Source organism: Malus domestica, chromosome 01 (assembly GCF_042453785.1).
Source record: "Malus domestica chromosome 01, GDT2T_hap1".
Lineage (NCBI taxonomy): Eukaryota > Viridiplantae > Streptophyta > Magnoliopsida > Rosales > Rosaceae > Malus > Malus domestica.
The window spans coordinates 19551821-19578214 of record NC_091661.1 but is presented as its reverse complement, the minus strand read 5'-3'; the positions used below and the strand labels follow the sequence as shown (position 1 = coordinate 19578214).

General features: G+C 36.8%; 1 protein-coding gene, 2 long non-coding RNA genes and 1 other non-coding gene across 5 annotated transcripts; 3 read left to right on the top strand and 1 right to left on the bottom strand.

The window, feature by feature from the left end:
- Positions 1-569: 569 nt before the first annotated feature.
- MIR166A (microRNA MIR166a) lies at positions 570-741 on the bottom strand. Its single transcript, NR_120883.1, has one exon. It is a non-coding gene; the product is annotated as a microRNA MIR166a (primary transcript).
- A 10364-nt stretch (positions 742-11105) lies between these two features.
- Positions 11106-12935, top strand: LOC139195919 (uncharacterized). Its single transcript, XR_011580996.1, has 2 exons — positions 11106-12128; positions 12224-12935. It is a non-coding gene; the product is annotated as an uncharacterized lncRNA (long non-coding RNA).
- A 5891-nt stretch (positions 12936-18826) lies between these two features.
- LOC103426334 (homeobox-leucine zipper protein ATHB-12-like) lies at positions 18827-20680 on the top strand. Its single transcript, XM_008364429.4, has 2 exons — positions 18827-19768; positions 20043-20680. The coding sequence occupies exons 1-2, from the start codon at positions 19397-19399 to the stop codon at positions 20400-20402; spliced, it is 732 nt and encodes a 243-aa protein (XP_008362651.2). The 5' UTR covers positions 18827-19396; the 3' UTR covers positions 20403-20680.
- A 1674-nt stretch (positions 20681-22354) lies between these two features.
- Positions 22355-25983, top strand: LOC103426335 (uncharacterized). Of its 2 annotated transcripts, XR_003771266.2 has the most exons (3): positions 22357-22548; positions 23276-23510; positions 24888-25983. It is a non-coding gene; the product is annotated as an uncharacterized lncRNA (long non-coding RNA). The 2 variants fall into 2 exon arrangements; XR_528085.4 differs by lacking the exon at positions 24888-25983 and having other exon boundaries at positions 22355-22548; positions 23276-23772.
- Positions 25984-26394: the final 411 nt, after the last annotated feature.

Sequence of the window (26394 nt, the reverse complement as noted above, 5' to 3'; positions counted from 1 at the left end):
CAGAAAGGGTGTCACTTGCCGGTTCTCCTCAGCAAGAAATTAATGCTATTTTCTAAAAGATTTGTTTAGATATTTTGTCGCCTAATAAATCTAGACCCACGAAACCCTAAGAGAGAGAATTATAACGTGAAAGAGAGAAGAGTGTTTACCAACATAATTTATTTTAGAAAAAAAAATTAAAAAGGGGGCCAGATCTGAGAAAATAGCAGAAACAGACAGATCAGATACTGGAAGGCATCATGAGGTATTAGGCCACAATCATCACACCATGATGATTCAAACAAGAGCAAAAATAAATGAAAAATAGATCCAGCAATCATCAAAACTTTTTATGCAGTCCATGAAAAAGAAAACAAAAATAGTCAAAATACTCCATCATTACACCAATCTGCACATCACTAACAACCTTAATTGCTCTAAAAACAAAAACCCAGAATTCTAAACTGACGGTAAAAAAAACCCCCAAAATAGCAAATTAATAAAAATAAGAAATAGAAACCAAACCTTCAGATGAACAAACCCTCTGCCCTGGAAAAAAAGGGATCTCTGTATAGATCGGAAGCCATAAATTGGGGGGAATGAAGCCTGGTCCGACGACACTAATTCACCTGATCATCTCTGTGTATGCAGTTGATACACGCAACATATACATACACATATAGATATATATGAAGGTTGTTGATCTAGGGGATTATAGATCAATATGAAAAGAGTCCTCGAGCCAGACAACATTCCCCTCAAAAGCTAAAGCTCCTCTTCTTCTTCAACATCTTCAAAAACCCTAGCAACAATTATGTATGTAAATCCAAGAGTGAGTGTTTATGCATGCGTGTGTTTGTTTCTCTGATCTTTTTATCTCTTTGTCCCCCAAGAGTTTCGCCTATCTTCAAGGGGGAGTTTAGAGAGAGAAAGAGACAGAGAGAGATAGATGAAGGATGATAATGATGAATTAGAATGTAGAGAATGATGATATGGTATGGTTAGTATGGTATGGGGTGGGGAGGGGGAGGTGACTTATAAATATATAAAAAAAAAACTTTATAATAAGAAGAGTAATAAAGGCCTTGTAAAAAAAGACAAAAACATAGTTGCGGACTCGACCCTACTGGCTGGGTTCTCATCTCTCACTTCCAGAAATGACCACGACCCCATGCACCCTTTCCTTCTCTCTCTCTCTCTCTCTCTCTCCCTCAGTTCCTTTACTGTGTCTAGCCACAGTCACGCACAGTGTCAAATTTATTTATTTTTTCAATTTTTGGATAAAATGAATGTTTATGTTAAGGGTGAGTAATTTACGAAGACTCACATAACAAGTCGGTTATAATAATTTGATATTGAACTTATTATATACAATAACAGATTCATAAATATTCGGAAGGGTGAGTGGAGAAATAACCCTTGCAGTATGCAAAATTTTTTAGACAGAAACAACACATAAATCTTTCAGTGTGCTTTTTGGTCGAACATTTGGTGGGGCTATATATAGTCATCTACAAAACTATATGTGTGATGAAATGCTCAAATAAACTGAAAGTTTTTTGACACACTTAGCGTTATGTTTCTTAAAAACATGAACCTTTAATGTCGAGACCTTCAAAGATTCAAATCCTGAATCTGCCTCTACCAACACTATTCATATACATTGATCAAACCTACAACGCCTTACTCTTAATAAAAATCTAGAATAATACTAGATTGTTATATTAATTTGCACAATCACAGCTTAATTAAAGAAGAAAACATGTTTATACTAGGTTAGATTTGATGGATGAAACTGATATGATATGATAACCACCGTCGGATTTGGCAGATGAGTCTCCTCGTACAAGCATGAAGCATGAGAATTAGTACCACAAAAAGTAAAAAAAAAAAAAAATCACCCACCATTTGATACGACTCTACTCTGTGTAAGCCTAGAGATCGATGACCCATTTTTTACCGTAGGATACTATCATTGTACAATGATCAAAAACTGAAAACATAATCAAATAACAATGACTAGTCGGGTAAATAGAATATTTTTTACCACAAACAAATAAAAAATAAATAAATATGGAATCAAAACAAATAGAGGAGCTATGAAGCGAGTCAGAGGAGTGGTTGAGGGATTGAGCTGCCCGATAATGGTAACCCCATTTAATACTTTTGTCACTTTTATGCGAAATCATAAAATTTAATTAATTAGTTTTTAACAAAATTAATTTTTTAATTGATTTGTCAAAAGAAATTAAAAAAAAGGGACCATCGGCTGGCGTGTCACTTTAGAGCTGAGGTGCACAGGGCGAGGAGTTCGAGGCGATGACCGACAGATGGGGCAGAGGGAGTCCATTCTCTTGTTTTTACTTTTCCTTTTAACCCTTTTACCTTTCCCCGACCTTTCTGGGTTCCTCCCTTTTTGTGCCTGTGAACATGTCTCGACGTCGTCGTTTTCGCTTTCACCCCTTCTAGGTAACATCTTTTTACCTTTTTCTTTTACTCTTTGTCACATTCATGTATTCAGTTCAATAAGTCGAAAGTATATATGATATTTGCAAATTGATGACATGGGAATAATGGGTAGATAGGTTAATTTATGAACCCTAGTTTTTGTTTCTCCCATCACAAGCTGCATAAGTACTGAGCCTTTACTGGCAATAGACCATACACTGTGGCATGTTTGATATTACAGTCATGGCAAAAGCGAAAGAAAAGCTTAAATTAGGGTTTGCAGAAGTTGGACTTATGAAAAAAACACTGAAAAATGCCTTGAATTGTTTATTTAAACACACATGCTTTACACTATCGTGGTTGGACAATTTGTTTCAATCATAACCCTAGCTAGAAGAAATAATTGCATATAATATGAAGAGGGTTGTTTTAATGTAAGTTAAATGGAAACCCTATCTACCAATTTGATATATAACTAGGTCCATATCTATATACGGCTATGCCCTTAGCTAGCTCTTGCAAGTTTCAAGTGATAATGTCAAGCACCAAATTCACACAATGATGGCCTAAATATTGACGTTAGTCTGGTATTGATTAGTGTATAGTATGCACTGGAATTCTTGATCGTTGAATACTTAACCACGAAATCTTTAATTGCATATCCAACTGGTTATTCACTTAACTCATGCTACGAGTCGTTTTATTGTAAATTTATGTTTAAGTAATATTTGATTAAAAGTTGAAAATACAAGTAAAAAAGGTACAACACATAAAACAAGGCCCTTTGGGAGACTTAATATTTGTAGTTTCTTGGCATGGTGAGGAATAATTACCCTTAAAAAGTTGAATGAAATCATGTGCAATATTGTAATTAGAATAATATAACTGTTGATTAATAAAATCGAGAATTTGGAATCATGATCATCCCCTTGTTTTATCTAAATGGGGGTGCCCGGAAGATGTGCTGCCATGCCTAGTGAACCCAACTTCACCACCAAATTGAGAAAAACCCTAGTGAGACTCAGACCTACCTTTAAATTTCTAGCTCTTACATATTCTTATTTGGCTCTTTCTCTTCTCTCTCTCTCTTTCAAGGTTGAATGTGTTTTGTTGTACACGTATATATCAGAGTGACAAACGGAGAGGACGATACTGGCTCCAGATTTCGAAGTTCTTACAGGTCTTGAAAGTTGTGTAAATTAAGAAGCTGTGTGACTGACTGACTGTGAGAGAAAAATGAAAGAGAAACACAGAAAGGCCCAGCAGGAAAGAAACAACACGTAAATGTCAAATCCCCCCCTAGCTACTCATCCTGTGCTTCCTCTCAAAGCCAGCTTGTCCATCCACACATTTCAAATTTCAAACATCGGTAACAGTACTATATTATAAATTTGTATTGTTCATTAACAATATGATTAGGGTATGTATATAGTAACGATCTCTTGTGCAGGAGGACATATTTTGTATCGATACTACGTCAAAACATATACTTTGCTATCGTTATCGACACCATATGGGCATTGCGTTAAGAACAAACGTTTGCAAAGAGAAGAAGATAAGAATGCATTTGAAAATGTTTATATACTGAGTACTAAACAAAGGACGGGCGACAACACAAACGATCTGGACCTAAGGTTTTACTGTGATCACTACCCTGCATAATCCACGAGCTTGTCACATGCTGTGTCTGTATTTGTGGGTGTGACCGTGAGACTGTGTGACTAAGTGTGACTGTGTGAAAGAGAAGGACCAAAGGTGGTATAGTAGTAGTAGTAGTTGAAAAGGAGGAAAAGGTTGAGAAAACTTTTGAGAAAGCTTTTTGGCGCTTAAGTCAATTTGGTGTCTGGATCGAGAAAATAAAAAGGCTGGGAAAACATATGCACACACGTACTTTGTATTAATCACCGATATATTATTGATTAATCTATCTCTGAAGGGGCTATAGACATACAAAATTTCATCGGGAATTACACACGCCTTTTCCTGGTGGTGGTTACTACATGCTCTCTTCATCTTTTGAACTCCTTTCGACGGAATCAGTGACCACATTCCTTATCAGCAATACGAAATTCCTTGAGGATATTCACTCTATCTCTTTTTTTTTTTCCTTTTTTTGGATCTCTTTGATTTTTCTGGACTTTAAAAGATGGTCAAAAGTTATCTGTGTGGACCATCATGGAGAATAGAGGGAGTCAATACAAATTCATAAACCAAACTCCATTGCTGTAATTTAATTGTAATTTGATGGTGGCATGAAATGGAAACCCTATTCTTGCTAAGTCGTATTTTAATCAGATACCAAGCCTTTCTTAGTCAGTTGGGCTAAGCCCTCGTTTTGACTGGCAATTGGTTTATGAATCATTGTTAGGCCTGCCCTCATATCCTAATATCATATAAGGCCCGGTAGCTTAGAGTGGCGCCTCTAAGCATTCCAACTTGGAAGATGTGAAATATGTAAGACTTATTGGAGCTGCACACCTGTTTCACGTGTGTTTAAAGGTTGTGATCATAGAGATTTAGAATAACACTGTTGGTAAGCTATCAGAGTGCGTGTACATTCAGGTTTCATAGCTTTAATGATTTGATAAACACATACGTATTTGTATGTGTTTACTGATATAAACACTCAGGTAAGTGATAAGGTTGAATTCGATAAGGATTGATATATTATGTCGAAATCGTCTTATTGATCATCAATACATGAAGTATAAATAAAGGGTCCCTGCACTACGCAATACAGAAAGCCTTAGGCCCCATATTGTTGAGAAATTGCATCAATAGACTGACGAGTTGCAGAAGACTCTTTCCTTAATTCTAGCAGTCATGGTTTCCTCAGGTATGTGGTTGTTTGGTTTCGTGAATCAGTTATCGTTTATATTCTTAATCTAACAAAATACAGGCCAACTTTTTTATTTTTATACAAATTGATATTTTGAAAGAGATGTGGACTAAGTCACAAAATGAGTTCGTCACAATCAGGTATTGATTTATTCATTAAGAGAAGCTAAGCTTGAGATCTGTCATTTATAAATGAAGCAGAATTTTTCATTCCAACATGAAATTAGGATCCACTCATGAAGATAATCGGCTAAGCAAGTTCCTCGGTGGGATCAACATGAGTGGCACCCGGTTGTAGCACCTGAATTGAACTATAACGGAAATTCAAAACATTCCAATCGTTGATAAGAGGAGTGTATGTGTGTGTGTGTACAGTGTTGCATGCTTAGTGTTTTCAATTTCGCTAAGTGCTAACCCTTTAAAATTGAAGATAACTTAACCTGCAAGTGCATGTCCCACATGTAGGCGTTTTTTACAACTGCACATGTTGCCACGTCAAAATTTCATATTTAATTTTGATTGATTTAATTAGCGAGTGAAACTAAATTTGAAAATATAAGGAAACTACATGAATAATTGCTAAACTTGAATACAAAATGACCATAGTGAAAATTTTATCAAACTACAAGGACCAAAAGTATAAAGTGGCCCCGTCCCCATTTTGTTTGCAAACTACCACAGTAACCACACCCAAAGACAAAAAATCCAAGCACCACATCAACACCAGTACTGTATAATTCATTTGGTGTTCGAAATGCAAATTTTATTGTTAAAAATTCACTACAAGGGAATTATCAATGAATAAGTCAAGTAGTACATAAATATTATGAAAGTACTACTATTGACCCTAAAAACTACCAAACCTACGTGGCGCGCAGGCCGAGTAATCTATGAGCTAACTACGTCATTCGATTGAATGTAGGGCATGCCAACTCGTCAGCCGAGCTCGGCCGAGAAGTAAAATATGCTGATGTTGTGTTGAGTGCGCGACTGACTTCTGCGTCTTGCGATTGCGATCAAGGAAGGAACACGTCTCGGCCTCTTGGGTTCTCGAACCTGAAGACAAGGTTACTATTCTTACAAAGTTCACAAATCGTCGTCGTCGGATTTGGTCATAGTGATGGTATTCGTCAGAGTAAACTCACGCCGAATCGACACCAAAGTGTAAGGGCACAAATACTCAAAACGGATATATGTCTTAACAATAAACGTGGTTCGGCCGTCGGAATGCCGAACTTTAAATCCCACTTGAGAGTATCCAATCATAAACCTACTTGGCGTGCAATACGCCGAGCCTAATAAATTGTAACACCTAAGGCTAATGAGATGACCTCGACCAATAAGGATTCGGAAATCCTTTTTTACCGAGACTTGGATAGATAACCAGTCACCCTCGACATAGTGTTATCTATGCCGACTGAAGATGCTGCGAGACCGGCTGGTTCTACGGTGACAGTGCTATCTATGCCGACTGAAGATATCACCGGTTGCCTTCAAAGTGCTGTTTATCCAAACTGAAGGTGTGTCGGTGAAAAAAGAAAGGAAAAAGTCTTAAGGTTGTTGAGAGAATTTGCGCAGGGCAGTTGTGTGTTGAATTGAAGGGGGTTTGAATGATGCACAACCTCCTCTATTTATAGCATCATGTCTTCTCTAGACCGAGTTATATCCCTACTCGGATTAGGACTCCTTATTCTAACCAAACATTATCTCGACCAATCTTATTTTCACTATGACTATGAACCCGGTCCTTTACCAAGCTGCATTCACTTCCGGGTTATCAATATCTATATCTTGCTGAGACTCCTTATTGTGCCAGGATTCAATTACTCGTCTTGCAGCAAGACTCGGCCGACCTAGGTTAGGAAGCCCATGAACTAAACGATCCATGATAACTTTTCGTAAGACCTTCCGGGCCGAGAATAGAACTCGGCCCAAACCATTATTTTGGGCCCAAACAACTACATAAGCACTGAATAAAAGAATTTTAAAATCGAAACCTTTGCGAAGTCATTTAAAAATTCTCATGTATTATATAATATTGTTTGGACTCGATTTTACACTATCTGCCCGAGCAATCGAGGCTGTAGAGTGAGCATAACTTCCAACCGTCGGATAGAAAAGTGAAGATGATTTTGTTATTGTTAATGGATAATATTATGGTTTTTATCATAATAATTAATATGAATTATCTTGGCTTTTTCTTATCCAAGATAAATAGGATGCAATCTATATCTGTGATCTGGTAGTAAACACAGTTCGAGTTGGGATTCTTATCACGTGGCATGGCTGGGATGTGAAGGTTATGATAGGCGTTAGCCTATAGGTGGGATAATGAAATGGTGATGTGATGTGGCAGAAGGTTAGCCTGCATGCCGTGTGAAAGGTTATCAGATATATATAATTGGTGGTTGTTTAGGTGAAGGTTATCCAAGCAACGTGATTTTGGGATTTGATGTGATAAGGCTAAGCACAAGGATTGAATTGGGTTGCATTTTTGGCTAAGTTTAGAGTCTTGGGAATAGTAAGGCTTATCTGACGCAATTAGTTGAGGAGTTCTAATACATGACAGAAGCCTATATCAGCTTATCAACCAACGCGCATATGTCCCTATAAATACAGAGGCAGTGGCAACAGAAAAAACCCCTCTAATTCAACACACAAACTGCCATGTGCAAACCCTCGTTTTCACAAAACTTCTCAACAACCTTGAGATTTTTATTTTCCTTTTCAGCCGACACATCTTCAATTTGGATAAACAGCACTGTGAAGGCAACCGACGAACATCTTCAGTTTGGATAAATAACAATATTGTCGTAGAATCAGTCGACCGCGAAGCACCTTCAGTTTGGATAAACAGCATTGCATCGAGGTCGACTAGTTATCTATCCAAGTCTCAGTCGAGAAGGATTTTTGAGTCCTTATTGGCAGACATCATCTCATTAGCCTTTTCGGCGAAGTAAGGTGTTACGAATTACTGGGCTCGGCATATTGAACGCCCAGTTGTTTATGATTGGTTATTCACAAGTAGGTTTTAGAGTTCGGCATTTTGATGGCCGAACCACTTTCACAATCAAGACGTACATTCGTTTTGAGTACTTGTGCCCATATAGTATGGTGTCGATTCAGCGTGCTTATACTTTAACGAATATATTCACTGTGACCGAATCTGGCACCGACGATTTGTAAACTTCGCAGAACTAGTAGCCTTATCTTCAGGCTTTAGAACCCGAAGGTCGAAAATGTTCCTTTCTCGGTCGCAGTCGTAAGATCGAGAAGTCAGCCGCGCACTCAACGAAACATCAACATATTTTACTCCTCGGCCAAGCTCGGCCGGCGAGTTGGCACGCCCCGCATACAACCGAATGATGTAGTTAGCTCATTAATTACTCAGCCTGCACACCACGTATGCTTGGTAGTTTTTAGGGTCAACAAATATAATCACTTCCAAATCTTTCCATCTTATTTTTGTTATAGCATTTCTAAGCCCAAGTTTCATGAAATTTTAAAATTCCTTGTCCAAAAGCATAAGTTCAAAGCCTTCACACTCGTTCAAATTCTTTCCTACCTCTCATGCAGCTAAGGAAAAGAAGAAGGGTAGTGTTATCTACACACCTATGTTACTTCCCACAACCTTTTTAAATTTTCGATCGTTGTATCGAATAAATTGAAGAAGATCAATGACCATAATTTAACAATGGAATGTAAAAATGAGTGTGCAAATAGTACTATCCAAGAAATAAATATGCAACTCAAAGTTCAAACTAGTAGAATGCCACAATAAGAGCAATTCCACTCTTATCTATATATATTAAGTGAGAGCCCCATTTGGTGAAGCATTCTAAACCCCTAAAATACCCTTACTTAATGACAGAGCGCAAATCAAGGATTTAATACCAAAAGAGGGACAAAAAGGTAAAAACATTAACTCCAGAATTTGAAATGCGGGAGGAAAGTGAAAAGGAATAGACAGTTCTCAGTTTATCAGTTATACTTCACCTTCCCACGATCGAAACGAGAGAGTTTGACGATTCCCACGATCAAAACTAGATATCAGTTTATGATTCCCACCAGCTAAGTTCAGATGAAGGTTACACAATAACTACCCACATACCACCACTATATACAAATGAATAATCGAAAAGAGCCCAATTTTCGGAACCAGACTTCGGGACGCGGCTTGGAACTCATCCTTCTTCACACCTTCAATCCCGGACGCCTACTTTCAGGAGCCCAATCTCTTGGCCGTTGCTTCCCTCTCTCCCGATCGCAATATTTAAGTAAGTTTTCCATTTTGTGCATATCCCTAACCCCAACTTTCCTTACCTTTTAGCTTTTGATTTCAACTTTTCATTCAACAAAATGCATGCTTTTAGGGTTTCTCAACCTTAATTTAATTATTCTTCACCCAATTTTCACCAATTCATATCACTGATTTGGTCCATCTCTAATTCATTGCTGGGAAAGGACATTGGAATACCCCGAGTGTTTAGTTGGGGTTTCGATTTGATTACAATTGGTTTTAATTTTGTCTCTGCTGCATTCATCATTGCTAAACCTGGGTTTTTGCTCTGCATGCTAGGGGTTTATCAAAATCAAGTACACCACCTTTTGAATTATGTATTACTTTTGTTTGTTGCACTGATTTCAAAGGGAATTTTGATTCAAACAAATTAGATCGGACAAGGAATTTCCACAGTTAAACCTGAGCCCGTACCCGAATATTGAGCAGTACAGTTCCCGGTTTCTTACGGTTTCGAATATCCACACTATCTATTAGGAGCAATATGGAAATCCCCACGGCCGTGTGAGTTGCGATCGTTCTTCTTAAAGTTTTTTATATACAACTTTGAAGCTTTTCTTCAAATTTATTCACTATATAGTGTAATTCTTCAGTGATTAGAGATTCTAAAAATTTAGAACACGGGGATTTTTAAATCCTCTCAATCAGAAAAGGATTGAAATGGAATTTTGATTCAGACAAATTATAGCATGTTTATCATCTTAACATAACACAAATTATAGCATGTTTATCATATCAGTATTACAATAAGAGGCTCAATAGGTTACCATATGATTCTTTAAGGCTTTTCCTTAACTGGGCTCTCTGTTGTCTTTCTTTCGTTTAAAGATTTGGTTGAATTGGTTAAAAAAACAATGCGGGTACTCAAGGTTCTATTCAGAATCATTGTTAAGTTTCTGAACTTTCATCTATGGTTTCTGATTAATTTCTCAATTGGGATTATTTCTTACCAATTTCCTTTGAGATTCGTGCGTTTGTTTGTTAATGCTCTGTTTCTTCATTTTTACAGGAAATGAAACTACTCTCTTCCTCTTCTTGACACCCACGTTGATAGCATTGATCTTCAAGAGTTAAAGGAGAGGTCTCATCTACATTCAGTCCCTCATCAATAATTTTTTTTGCCATCCCTTTTGCAAATTTATTTTTGTAGATTTTAATTTCAATGGATTTTGTTTTTTTAGCTTTAGGGAGTTTTTGTTTATAATAATTCATTTTCCAATTCTTTCTTCATTAGTCTATGTATTTTATTGATTTTTGTCCTGCCAAGACTTTCTACTATTTTGACTTATTTGAATTTCATTATCTGAAATTTGTTCTCTAAATTTGGTTACCTAAATCGCGCCTATTATTTGATTTGGCCGGTGGCTTTGTATGGTTGGCTGGTGTTATTTGGGGGGGCTTTTAGTTATAATGGGAGACATGGCACATTCGTTATATCTGTGCTCATGAACTGATTAGGATTAGAATAGTAGAGTTTTTGCTAATTTATGCGTTTTTATTCTCTGTACTATTATAATTGTCCTTACGTATATTGGGACTAAATTGAATAATGATGCTTCCTTTTCTTCTCAGTGAAAACACATACCAAAGCAACAAAGCTATGGTGGTGGGAATAATCTTTCTCAGGTATGTATGATATGAATGTGTGATATGAATTAGTTTGCCAAAGTTCACTGTAAGTAGATTGTACATATTTGATTCTCTGGGATATTGTAACTGTATTTCAGTTCATACTGGGGAATGGATTGCTTCTAATTAGAGTCTTTATGATGGTCACTATCAGTTCTCGCATGTATTGGGCAATGCAGTTTTGTTGGTTCATGTTAGGGAATAGGTTGCTTTTACTTAAAGCCTTTATGATGGTCACTATTAGTTCTCGCACATATGGAGATTAGAGAGTTGTAGACAAATTTGTATCCAACTCGATTGGATTTTCTTCATTCTTTACCTTTTTCTCTTTCTTCATCTCTATTTCTATCTCTCTCTCTCTTCTGAAACCAAGTCAAATGCTATTCTACCACTCTCCTCCTTCCTTCACCCCTGTTCTTTGAACATGTTTGTTAGTCTTGATCAGATATTGAACATACTAATTATACATGCCATGCAATTTTAATTGATTGCAAGCTTATTGGCTTTCTCTGATGTACTTTAAATTTCTCTCTTGGCTTCGTTTGCAATCTTTTTTGGATTAATTCTTCATATTCTCCCAAGTTTGTATATGTTGGACAAAGAAATTGTTCTTTTATTTCTATCATATGTTTAATTGTTATTATTTCAACCTATGTCCTTCTTGGCAGATTCTAACAGATGCTGCTATTCTCAAGCGTTAAAAGAAAGAAATTGAGGAGCTTTGAGCCAAATTGCAGGTAAATTATAAATATAGATTTAGTTAAAACACTCTTTGTTGAATCGATAAATTTAGCACGTTACAGGTTAGGAGATGTGGTCGACGGCCGCCAGTGCCAACTCAAGAACTCAAGACAAGCCTCCAGTTTTGCCTTCACACGCTTCCTACTTTTTATTTGGAGCAATTGGAGATGGCGACCCAAAATAATTAGCCAAGGTATACTTCAGTTTTCCATTTTATTAATTGTCATTTGCAGAGAGACAAATAGAGCAGTTATGTATGAGTATCAGATTTCTTTTTCTACATTGCAGGTAGTCAAATGGTTGAAACAGTTTGTTATTAAATGGCTTTATTTGCATTTTACAACTTTCATTGGAATAATATTTGATTGAGTTAAAACTGTGATTTATGAATTTACACGTTTTTATTTGTTTCTCTGTCATATGGTTGGCATTATTTCAGTCCAATAACTCTCGACATAGTTAAGTTGAGGAATTTAGCGCTGATGATTTCCTTTTTTTCCTGCTGTTCATAGATCTGCCTCTCATTTTATTCATTGTTCATGTTAACTTTGTTCTATAAGCTTCATGTGGCTTAAGCATTGAAGTTAAAAAAATATATTTAGGCGTTTTGGAAAAGGTGTTTTATGTGCGTAAAGGCTGTTAAGCTTGACAAATTGTACTTGCTTGCTAGCTAGCTTCATCAGCTTATGTTTGTGAGGCAAAAAGGAGATGACTTGGTTGTTTAATCAAGTTAATAATTTGATAACAACAATCCATTGTGGCTACATATTAACTGTTATTAAATTGAATTTGATTTTCTCAACAATCAGGATTATGTTCACTTCACTTCGCGGCGAATTAGAAAAGTTTGATCGACTATAAGGCAACATGGGATTCTATTAAATTTTAGTTCTGGCTCTCACTATTGACTGTTTTCTCTTAATTTCTCTTTTATAGAACAACATTGTTAATTGTCTTCATATGTTCATATTGACCAAAAGAAAGAATAATTTATATTGAATTCTATTTTTCTTGATCACTTGCATATACACTGTTTATTCTGTTTTCATGAAATTTCTTTCATTCTTTGTATTTAAAATGGTGAATGACAACCACTATTGTTCACGGACTTTAGGTAGGAACTTGCATCCAAAATCCCATGTTGTATGACAATTGCATGAATAACATTTAAATCATTACTTTACACAAAGTGAAAACGAAAAACATGACAACTTTTTAGAACGTGCATGGAAAAGAAAAAGTTTCTTTTGCAAAATACATTTAAAATATATCTTGACAATTTCAATGAAAAAAACAAATTAACACAATACATCTTCAGTGGCGCGTAGCGCCCGTGATACAAAAATGCCTCTCGCACACACGTTAGTGCGTGCGGAGAGGCTAGTGATAATAAATGCCCAGGTAATTGGGCAATAAGCAATTATTGCCTTAGTCAATAGTAATTGTCCGAGTGCATTTCCACTCGGTAATGAACTGCTCAAGCAATTGATATTAAAAATTTATTTTTTTAAGAATTAATAAAAAGTTAATATTATGTTTAATTTTGGATAGGATTTTTAACCAATCTCGTCACTTTACATGTCATTATCCGAAATTACAATGTTTGTGAATAGATTTCGATTAGATTTTCAATCAATCTTGTGGGCCGTAGCACCACATGTCATGATTGTGTAAAAAATGATGTCCGATAAGATTTCTAACCAATCTCGTCACACCATGTGTTACTATCCATCCATAATTCTTGTGGATAAATTTTCGATAAGATTTTCAACCAATCAGGACCAATGGATTCAAATTGTTTTCTATCCAACAACCCATATTGGCCACGTGGGCACAATGACTCAATCCTTTTTTTTCTTCTTCAGATTTTTTTTAACCCTAAAAGTGTCGGCTTAATCTAGACTGTTGGATGATATAGTAGTTATAAATCGAATGGGCCACATCGCACCATGTGTAATAGTTGTTGGTTTTGAATTCAAATTTATTTACCGTTGAAAATCCAACAGTCCAAATTATTTACTGTTGAAGGTCCAGTGGATATAAACGAGTTATGTTGCCTAAACCTTCATAGGCTTTGAGTGTGTTGCAAGGTTCTAAAAAACGTTAGGCACTAGTCAGGCGGCGGGTTGGCGCCTAATGGCTAGGCGGAGTCTAGGTGGGTGCCTAGGCGGATTTGTACTTTTTAAATAAATTTATAATATAATATATAAATAAGTCCATTTTTACACACAAAAATCATACTTGTTGAAAAAAAAAAATACAAAACATACAAAATAAATATTTGTTATAAAATATAAGTATTGTATAAAACTTTAGAGTTTTTTTAAGACCATAATTAATATTGGGTCTTATTTTGTCTAAAAATTAAAATTGGGCCTGCTCCAAGTCTTGAAACAAAGTTCAAAACCTTTTAATTAATAAAAAACCTACTAACCCTAGAGAATATAGCCGCACCCACCCCTACCTTTCCCTCTATCTTATCTACAGACTACCGATTTCTCTTTTCGATCTCACTCTCTGCAGCGCTATCTTTCTCCCCCCGTCCCTCTTCACAGCAAATTGTCTATCTCTCATTCCTTCTCTCTCCTTCACTCCTTCCTCGTTTGATTTTGTAGGAGATATGAGGTCTGGGTGTGATTGAAGGTGGAAGGCAATGAGAGAACGGCAACTGTGAGCTCGAAAGAAGGTAACACAGTGACAAGACCGCCTAGCACCACCGCCTAGATACCGCCTAGGAGTGCCCAGGTGGGCGCCTAACACATCCCCGCTATTCTCTGCCGATTGGCACCTAATCGGAGCGGCATCTCATCGACCAGTACCTAAACGGACGTTTAGGCCGATTTTTAAAACACTGGTGTGTTACAGCGCTGGACCCACCACGCTTTTTTGTCCTCCAACGCTCCTCTCATATGTGCTTGTAATGCACACCCCTAACGCAAAAAAAAAAAAAAAAAAAAAATTGCACATGATCGACGTCAAATCACACTAGGGGAAGGAGTCAGGCTAACGTTGGCAGATGGGTTGGTCAGGCAATCTTGGGCCCATGGATCGCCAGACGTGGTGGGCTTGGATGGAGATGGTTGTTTTACTTCAGGCTAAATTTGTAATCCATTTCTTCCTTTAAAATGTCTTTAATATAGTGAATAACCCTCAACTTTTTGGGCTGGGGTGGAGATGATTCTTTTACTTCATGAGTAACCTCAACTTGGACAAAGTAAGAAATTTGTTATCCATTTCTTCCTTTCAAAATGCCTTCAATATAGGGAACAATCCTACCCAAACTAGTCCTCTCTATCAAATGAGGCCTAAGTTCTCACATCCTGGGCCGGGGCGGATCACTTCCCTGGCTCGCTCCACCACCATAGCACGATATTGTCCGCTTTGGGCCCTGACCATGCCCTCACGGTTTTGTTTCTGGGAACTCATAAACAACTTCCCAGTGGGTCACCCATCATGAAATTGCTCTTGCGCGAACTCGCTTAACTTCGGAGTTCCGATGGAACCCGAAGCCAGTGAGCTCCCAAAATGCCTTGTGCTAGGTAGAGATGGGAATATACATTTAAGGATCACTCCCCTAGGCGATGTGGGATGTTACATAAGTGCTTTGTCTTCTTGATACTAATTTTCCAATACCAGTGCTCTTGTCAAATTTCGCTACCACATATTTCTGCTTTCCTCTTCATGTACGTTGGCTACGAATCGGACTTAGACACTAATCACAAACGTCCTTTTAGCAACCTGAATGTAGTAGCACTTTGGACTTTAGGCAACCAAAACCATAGGTCATCCCCCTTCTTACGAGTTTGACAGCATTCACATGCACTATTCCACCAACCATCATTGATGTAAGTATAACTTAATTCCTAAACGCGACATGAACTATGATTATGACTGCAATTTGATCCCTTCATATGTTCCTAACTCTTGATATCCCAACATACCCTAGTAAAATAAACCTGCTCAGTCCAACAAGCTCCACCGTGTTCCACTCGTTTTGCTCCACAATGCTAGTACTCATTGGTCGTCTGCATCCGACGATCGATATATGCTAAGGTGGAAAGAAGGAAAAGTGATAGCTTCCTCGAAGAAATTTCCTTTCGGAAAACAAATCACCTAATCAAGTTTTGCTCTGCTTCGTCACTCCAACAGTGTAGATTGGTTCAATTCCTTTTTGCTCTCCAAACTTACCCATATGAAACGAATGCTTGAAAATGATGATGATAAGCCAGCCTAATACAAATAAAACATATAGTGTCATTTTCAAACACTATCCTCATCACTTACCATCTTTCTTTTTCTTTAATTTATATAAAAAAAATTAAATTAATTTGATTAATTTAATTAATTCAAATTTTCATGGTGATGAGTCTCTGTCTTAGCACAAAATTAAAGTTTTCATACTTTTTTTCCCATAATATGATATATTGAGGAAGATCCTGCCTAGCTGTAATAATATTGTAAGTAAAAAACCTCAGTAACCAATTTCGATTGTCTAACTGCTGCCTACAGACAATTGAATAAGGAAAAAAATGGAGAACAAACCAATTAAAAAATTAATAACTCATAAGATAAACAACAACATAGCAGAAACGTGAGGACATTCATTTACCCTACATTGAGCCCCATAAAGTATTTAATGAATTTCTCCAACTTAAACAATTTTGTGGGTCAGTATAAATTTCAAAGTGTCTCCACCTTACAATCGAGTTATTTAACAAGAAATAATATAAACTTTATTAAAGTAATACCATTCTAATTTCTATAAATCCTTCAATATATATGTTATTTAGTATACGATCGACTTGTATTGAACTTTAAAAACCGGCATCGACGAAGTAAAATATTTAGAGCATCGACGAAGTAATATGTACAGCATCCCAGATAGCTGTTAAGAAGAATTAGTTTCATACTAATCTTAATAGTTCTGCAAAATAGATTAAAAACCAACCAAGATCTTATACCAAGTAACAGATCATATTGTGGTAGAGTATTTACGCCCTCATTTTTATCTTTCACATACATCTTTTCAATTTCATCCTGTAAATTTAATAAATTAAAGAAAATTAAATACTAAAAATTAACAAATAACTTGAAAAAAAATAAAAATAACATCACCAATCATAATATTTGAAGCGTTTACTAGGATGATAGGGTTAAACAACCACGTGGCAAACAGCACTGCATGACACACAACCTGAAGACTTGTTCTGACAGGCACGACTCTGGAATTGGCTACAAATCAGGACAAACATAAAGGGCACGTGTCGGCTGTAATCCACAAGCGTTCTACGTTACAACCACCAGATACCGGCCACGTCAAGGAGGCAGCACTGGAAACCCTAAAGAAAATGGGATACCAAGTTTTGACCAAGGGCAGGTGGCAAGGGATAATTCGGTGACGTGTGACAGGTGACAGAGTCCTGTCAGGGCACAATTAAATTTTTGGTTTAAAATAAAATTCCTTTGGTGATTTGTTCAATGTTTATTGATTTGAATACGATTTTAATTAAGATGTGGGGTTTGTAAATTGATCGTATGGATGGGAGAACCAAAGTTGGACACGTTTCGACAGTGACATGATCAAACCATTTTCATGGCTCTGCGAATCGGACAAGGATTGTTTACCCTTCCACTTATGGTGTCCTTCCGTATCTTCATGTTTTGTGTAGTCAGGTTAAGTCACGTTAATATTTTATATTATTATTTTATATAGATAATAAGAAAAAAAATGAATAGTAATATAAAATGTTGATGTGGCTTAACCATGATCATACAAATAAGAGGGCACGAGAAAACACTAGAAATGGAAGGGCAGACAATCCTTGTCCCCGGGAATTGGAAATGGAAGTGGCTTGCTTAAGACTAAGCCCTACCCTTGAGGAGTTTTTAATCGTAAGTATGAAACTTATTGATAAACATGACGACATTTTTTTAATAAGATAGTTTTACGTATTACATTGTTATACTATCAAATAATGTGAAAGTGTATTTCAATGTGCAACCTTATTGATAATTTTATGTTATACTAAACTCAAGGCTTTCATGTTCTCTATAGAGATTCTAATTGTACATGTCGGAGTATCTACTATTTGATTAGCACTAAATTAAGGAGTAGATGTAACATGTTATACAATTTGTCTCTAGTGACGTATGTAATAGAATCACTAGAGAAATATGTTCGACAAAATTTGATTAGTACTCAATAGTATATGCGGTTTGGTGGTATTCCTCTTCACTTGTAAGTGAGAGGTTTTAGGTTCTAATCTTGTAGATGGTGAATTCAATACCAAATTAGGTTACTTATTGTGTGGTTTAGCCGAACTCTCCCTTCCCCTTAATATAAAATATATCGTTATATAAAAAAAACATTCAAAATGTGATGAGTAAAGCAATGAGCGAAGTACAACAAAGAACAAAATAAAGGGTAATGTGAATAGTACCATGATTAACTTTTTAGTGTAAAAATGTAATTTTTCGTTAAAGTGAACAATACCAGAAGTTTTTCGTTAAAATTCCCTTTAAATTAAGCTACGACAATTCAAAGGGTAGGGCTAGAAGACACCAAAACTAAACATATAAGAACCTATATATATATATATATATAGATTAGCATCATAGATTCATATATAGGTCTCACAAAATCAACAAAGTCGGAAGGTTCAGTGTTGGAACGTGATTCACGTTGCCGACATCTATATCACTGGTTAGGAGAAGACTTGGCGAGACTTTCAAATTATGAAAATGACAAAGGCATTTTAAAATCATATCATAAACAATATTAAATCACTAAAATATGTGCCTGCATTAGTGCAATTAACAAAGACAGCTTCGGCTATAAAGCTAGCCAGAGCCTAAGTTCATGAAGGGAAAAGTAATATTTACTATATAGTGTGGTCTTTGAATAATTTACGAGAGATTTTTCGATATACTTGAAATACCGTCTCATGATCTTAAGCTTTATCAAAATTATCGTATGGTCTGTGCGTAAATTAAGATAGGTTTTTTAATGTACTCGAAATACCATCACATAATGTTAAAATTTTACTAAAACTATAACATGTGTATTTGTTATTATTATTTGCCTAGCCTGAAAATAATAATATATCAATTATGTCGCTCATTAATATTATATCACATATCAAATGGTTGTTCCGGATACAAACCACAATTTTATATTCTTTTGGAAAAGAAAAAGTAAAATGGTGTTGATTAATGTAAAGAGAAAAGGCACTATACGTATCAGAGCCCATAGATTTTGGATATAAAGAAGCGATCACAAGTCACAAAACCGAGTCAGACCAAAAAACCATGACATCAAACACACATTGCTTAAAGCCTTAAAAACCAACAAATTCCATATCATGCACATATCAGAAAAAGCACACACTCGCACACTCCCAAAACATTCCTTCCACAACCACCCACAAAACCCTGTTAAGATTTTCAAATCGATCTGCCAAGATGCTCGATAAAATCGAATATTCGAGTCCCTCGGCAGAAGATCATGAGACTTTCAGCTGCATGAGCACACTGGGAGCTGCCACTACAAGGAGGAAGAACAACAAGAACAACAAGAGGTTCAGTGATGAGCAGATTAGGTCATTGGAGTCCATCTTTAAGTCTGAGTCGAGGCTTGAGCCGAGGAAGAAGATGCAGTTGGCCAAAGAGCTAGGGTTGCAACCGAGGCAGGTTGCTATTTGGTTTCAGAACAAGAGAGCTAGATGGAAGTCCAAGCAGCTCGAGAGAGACTACAGCAAATTGAGAGCCAATTACAACAACTTGGCATCAAAGTTTGAAGCTTTGAAGAAAGAAAAGCAGGCCCTGGTTGTTCAGGTAATTGCTCATTCATTCCGGTTTGCTAAATATGCCTAATCGAAGAACGGTGCTTGGTTCATTACCTGTAAGAAGCCATTCTTTGTTAACCGTAAGTTTAGTTTGACGCGTGTAAAAGTAACTCATTAAAACCATAAAAAGGGAAAAAGTTTAGGCACATGTGTCATGTGTAAGAAGTAATTACTCGTTACATGTAAGGAACGAAACATTTTTCACTAATTTTAACATGTTAAGATAATCAATAACTGATAGATTATGTCTTATTTTGTGACAGGTGCAGAAGCTGAATAATCTGATGATGAAGCGAAGGGAGAATTGTGGGGAGGATGTAGTTATGAGCAATGGCATTGACGGTGAGTCAGATAACGGAGATGCCCCCATTTCTGAATCTGACAAGGTGAAGCTTGATTTTTCAGTGGAAAAATCAGAGCAAGGAGGACTTGGGGTGCTGTCAGATGACGACAGCCGCATAAAAGTAGAGTACTTTGGACTGGAAGATGAACCAAACCTTGCGAACTTAGTGGAGTCTGCAGACGGTTCCTTGACATCAACTGAGGATTGGGGGAAATTGAATTCTTATGGTCTTTTTGATGTTACTAGTGGTGATTATCAGTGGTGGGACTTCTGGTCTTGAAAACAGAAATTGTGTGCATATATAATGAAGTGCTTCATCTACTGGAGTGATCAAGAAAAAGGGGCTTTTTTCATCAGAATGTCATTAGCTTTTGGAGACTGGTTGTTCATAATCATGCCATTTGCACTGCATCCTCCTACACTCAATCACTCTGATGCTCTGTTTAGTTACGACGTCACAATTAAAGATCCATATGAATGAATGAGAACTAAGGCCAACATATATATGGGGATCTTATTGGGAAAATGAATTTGAAGGAGCATTGTGTCTTTGTGATATGTGGGTCTGTGTCTAATCTTGGAAAAGTAACATTTATAAAGCCCAAAGACAAAAACATGTATGCATGCGCTCAGCTAGAATTTTGTAGGAGTTGGTTTGTTGCTCTAAAACTAAACCTTGAACCCTGGTGCAGCCTCTAACATATGTGAGTTTGTTTTTTTTTTTTGGTGTCAGTGCCCTTTTACACACACGCACTCAGTTGTCGCACATGACGGTCTTCTTCCTAGTAGATAATATTGAACTTGCTATATTATAACTACGCCCTCAGTCAATTGTAAAGAAGATAAATATTACACAGGCAAGAGCACCATCCACGCAAGAACACAAGAATTTACAGTTGTTCAATCAATTTTGTTTACATCCACTCTAGTGATCCCCTTCAAGAAAATTCAATAGCTAGCTAAAAGACTAGACAGCTTCGGTTACTAAAGAACCCCTTATTCCCTATCAAACCGTAGGTCTTAATCTCCACGCACTCTAGGACTCAAGCCTTATTATGCCTCCCTTGTAACTTGTACACGAATTAGAATAACTCGACAAGCTCTCTCAATCTATTTGATATTCTAGGTTCATCTCCATCTCTCAAAATCCGTGGTAAAGTTCTACTTACTGTAGGCAAGCTTTAGGTAACGAATCCAGATCCTCTTTGTGAGAATCCCAATGATCCGTGAATCGTGTTCATTCATCATACATAGCGCGGTTATAAATTATTTTAATTTTTTTTTTTCAAATTGAATACAAACAATACCTAACGAAAACTGACCGCACGATGTACGAACACGATTCACAAATCTCTAGGATCCTCAAAGAGGATCCTGTTGGTTAGGTTACAATATGAATCCCAAAACAAGGAGATAACCCAAAGAAACCATACTTTTGGGTGTTTTAACTTAATTTTTGTTTGAGTGGAAAAGAAAATTGCCAATCACAACAATTTCTACCTAAGCAACCTAGCTAGCATCCAAGCCAATTGTTACTCTGCAAGATATTTGATATTCTTGAAAGAACCTCACAAAGGTTTGAAGAACCGCTAACTTGGCACAAGACAACCAACTCAAGTGAGGACGTGCTTCACTAGTCAAACCTATACAATTTATCCAAACTCCAATTTGGTCCGACTCTTATACAAACCAAGCTCAAAATAACTTTTTTTTCAAAAATGTTCGATTCAAAGTTTAAACGAAATTGTAAATAATTAAATAGTAGTAGGATATGCCTATTTCTGAGAGATTTTTCATCAATATTAAGAATAAAATCAATGGAAATAAAAATATTCTTGGATAAATCAAAATAGTGTCTTTTTTTTTTTTTTTTTTTTAATTTTACAAAAATAATGACATATAGTCCAATAGCATGTCGAACCTCAAACTCACATTCATGAGGTGAACTTGAACCAAACTCGAGCCATCTCATAAAAAAAATACAAGTTACTCACGAGCTTTTAAGAGCAGAGCATGCCAAACCTCAGACTCAGGCCATTAATAGTCAAAACACCGCACATCAAACACTGTTCCGTGTTCATTACATACATTCACAAGATACGCGGCCCTTTTGTTTCAAGGCGGTCCACACAAACGACTGCCCGAGTCACAAAACCCAGTCGTATGACTGCCCAGTGTCGAAATGGGATTGCGTTTAGGCACTTTACCCGACACTCTCCTCCTCCCTTCTCACTGGTTCAGTAAAGGTGGGAGCTTTATCGAAAGAGCGACGCCATAACCACCGATTCAAAAGCTCGGAGAAGTAATGAACGACCTCTCCAATGGAGCTCTGGGCGACCAAAGGTGCCGTCTTTTGGTTCCTCGACTCGGTTCCGGAGTCTGACCTTCGCCTCGCCCAGCACGGGCAGCTCATCAAGATTACTGGGGTACTCGTTCTCTCGCCCTTTCAGCTCGTTTTCTGTTCTGGGTTTCTTGTAAATTTAATTGGGGTTCTGCATTTACTTTAAAAAATAAAAAAAAATTGTTTTGGGTTTTTTTTTTTTTTTTTTCTTGGAATGATTTGGTTTTGGGGATATGAAGGTTGGGAATGTGTAGTTGGAGTGTAATGCAGATTTATGCGATTGGTTGCTGAGAAATTGGAGGAAAACGAAAAGGGAAATTAGGGTACTTGGTTGGTGTTATCTCTGTTTGAATGTTGCATTATATGGTGGGCATATATCCCTGTATTTGGTTTCTGAATTTTAAACAAGAATAATTTGAAGTTCTGGAGAATTATTGTTCTTAGAAATCGAGCGAAGCGCAGCTGAATTATTGGAGAATAACTTTAAGTGCTGGAAAATCAGAAAACTTGTTTGATATCATTGAACTAAATTAAGACTTTGGGGTTCACCAAAAAAATAAAAGACTTTGCGAGCTTGGCTGGTTCAATCTTTTGTTGCAATTGTGGGTTTATGCAGCACTTTCACTTTCTAGTTAGAACTCATTAGAAATAGCATCGTCTTGAAAGACTTTAGGCAGCTGTTTTTCTAACCATTTTTGACGTGAGGTTCTGTCTAACAAATGGATTGTGCACGTGATATGTGCTCGTCTTTAAACTTGTAAACATATACATTACGGTTAACCTTACCCTTTTTTCTTGGTTATTTCCACCAGTTTCTCATCTGTCACTCAGCATGTGGTCTATTCAACATATGGGAGGACGAACAATAGCATGTTGTTCCAATGATTCCAGATTGCATCATGTGTAAGTCTCTCCCTTGAATCTTCATATAAAAAAGCTACCGGCTGTATCTATGCCTCTACTCTTTTATATGAGTACAGGGGGTTATCTCCACAGCCAGGGAATGTCAAGAGATCATGCTTCCATTGGCATTTAGCATTTTGTGAGGTATGAATACTCTTCTGTAGCCATGTGGATCAGCAGACTGTTGCATGTCCAAGTTAGATCAAATAGGTTGATTGCGTTCATGAGATGGATAAATCATTTATACTTGTTTCCCTGTTCCTTGTTCTTTGCGTCAATTTATGCGTTTAGTTAACTTTATCAGGATTGGACTGCTTAATTGGCACTTGGTACTCAAAATGATTACTTGTTGTAAATAATGGGTATATTTGCCCACATGTGTATAGTTAAGTACCACATGTGTATAGTAATGTGTATATTAAAGTTTCACATGTGAATAGTAAGTTTTGTAAGTTTCTATTGAAGTGGCTCTATAAATAGAGCACTTAGATTGTTCAAATGAAGAGAACATTAAGGAGAGAATAGGAAGAGAAAACATCTAATAGCAATAATATACATTACTTCCTCTGCAACATTTTGTGTTGGTATAATACTCTGCAACTGCTTCATTCATGTCCCGAGTAAAGGTTATCTCTCTAAATTTTGCCTATTTATAACACGTTATGAGCACGACTCTCTAATCATTTCTCTTTTCCCTTCACCGAAAGAAAAAAAAAATTGTTTCCTCTAAGGTTTTTACTGTTCTTCTTCTTCCTCTGCCTCAATTGCTGGTTATACCCTCGCAAAGAGCTGTTTGCACCTTGTTTAGTTCTAGTTCTCAACCTAACAGTTACTTATATCTTTGATTTTTTGTTTGGTGTAAATCTTGACTATTAACCTAGTGTTTATTTATGCAATCCAAGATGGTGCGGTATCATCGCCTATCTTGGACTGCAGATCTAATTTTACTGCAAATTTTAAGTGGAGTGGTATAATCGTCCGTCCTATCCTGCATATTTAAATTTACCTGTTATTTAATTTTATCGCAATTTTAGGTGGCGTGAAATAATCACCCACCCTGCTTTACATATTTAATTTTATCGCAATTTTAGGTGATGTGAAATAATCACCCACCCTGCTTTACATATTTAATTCTATCGCAATAATCACCCACCCTACTTTACATATTTAATTTTATCGCAATTTTAGGTGGTGCGGTATAAGCGTCCACCCTGCTTTGTATATTTAAATTTTATCGCAATTTTAGGTGGTGCGGTATAATCGTCCACCTTGCTCTATATATTTAAATTTTCCTGCTGTTTAAAGTAGTGCGGAATAATCGCACATCCAATACTTGTTTCGATGAGAATGGTGCGGTACAATTGCCCTTCTCATTAATTATGTAAATCTCGTGCTTGAAGTTTCAAGTACTTAACATTTTGGCCTGAAGATAAAAAATTTGGAAGAACCAGAAGTTCTAACAATATATTCCTCCAGAACACATATTATTGCAAGTTCTTACACACCTCATTTTTCTTTCAGAAAAGAAAATGGCAAACTTGGCAAAGCTTGATTTCGCTACCGTGGACATTACTGGAAAGAATTACCTTACCTGGGTACTAGATACCAAGATCCATCTACAAGCAGCGAATCTTGAAGATACCATCAAGGAAGAGAGCAGCTCATCCTCTCAAAATTGGGCAAAGGCCATGATTTTTATTCGTCGCTATCTTGATGAGGCACTAAAGAGCGAGTACTTAACGGTTGAAGATCCGTTAGCCCTCTAGAATGCCTTAAGAAGCAGATATAATCACCAGACAACGATGATTCTTCCAATAGCTCGTTATGACTGGACTCACCTAAAGATCCAAGATTTCAAGTCAGTGGTTGAGTACAATGCGGCATTGTTTAGAATTACCTCTCAGATGAAGCTCTGTGGGGATACTATTACTGAGGAGATGTTATTGTAAAAGACTTTCAGCACATTCCACGCCTCTAACATGGTCCTGCAACAGTAGTATAGAGCGCGAGGCTTCACTGAATACAACCAGCTGATATTTGTGTTCCTGGTAGCTGAACAGAACAATGAGCTCCTGATGAAAAACCATAATTCCCGACCTACTGGATCAGCACCGTTCCCAGAAGTGAATGTTGTTTCCCTTGAAAGAAATACCATATCATCCCGTGGCAATAATTACAAACGAGGACGCAGCCACAAGCAAGGTCGGTGGAAAGGGAAATGCAAGAACCATGGTGTCCAGTTTCACAACCAAGTTCCAAGGCATAATCTAGGCCCAAACTTTAAAAAATGCAAATCACCAGAAAGGAAAAGCTCAGATGAACACTCCTAGAAATCTTGATAGGAGTTTGCCATAGGTGTGGTGGCAACGGACATTTGGCGAGTACTTGTCGCACCCTGAAGCATCTGGTGGAGCTGTATCAAGCCTCATTCAAGGAGAAGGGTGTCAAGATCAATTTCTTTGACCAGGCTCAATCAATGGAAACCCCTGATCCAGTGACCAATTTATCAGGACAGTTAAACACAACCCACCTGTTGGATAGTTAAACACAACTCACCTGGATGCTACAAACTTTATTAATGAAAGATGGAATGAAGTTTATGGGTCCGATTGAATTATTTATGTTTAATGTACTCCTGTTATTTGTACTTGTGGTTTAATGCTCGCATTTTCAATTCAATAAAAGTAGTATTCCAGTATGAATAAACTGCTTTTTCTTTACTCAGAGAACATGGATAAAAATTATGGTTATTCTCAAAACAAGAGCAATGACGGAGAATTTTGTCTTGCAGACAGCGCAACCACCCATTCAATACTTCGAGATCGAAAGTATTTCTCGAATTTGGTACTTTTAAAAGTAAAAGTAACAACAATATCAAGGCAATTAGATGTAATTGAAGGCTCAGGAAAAGCCCGGATTATGTTACCAAATGGAACAATATTATGCATAAAGAATGCATTATATGCTACTCGATCCATTCGAAATTTGTTGAGTTTTAAAGACATACGTCTAAATGGACACCACATTG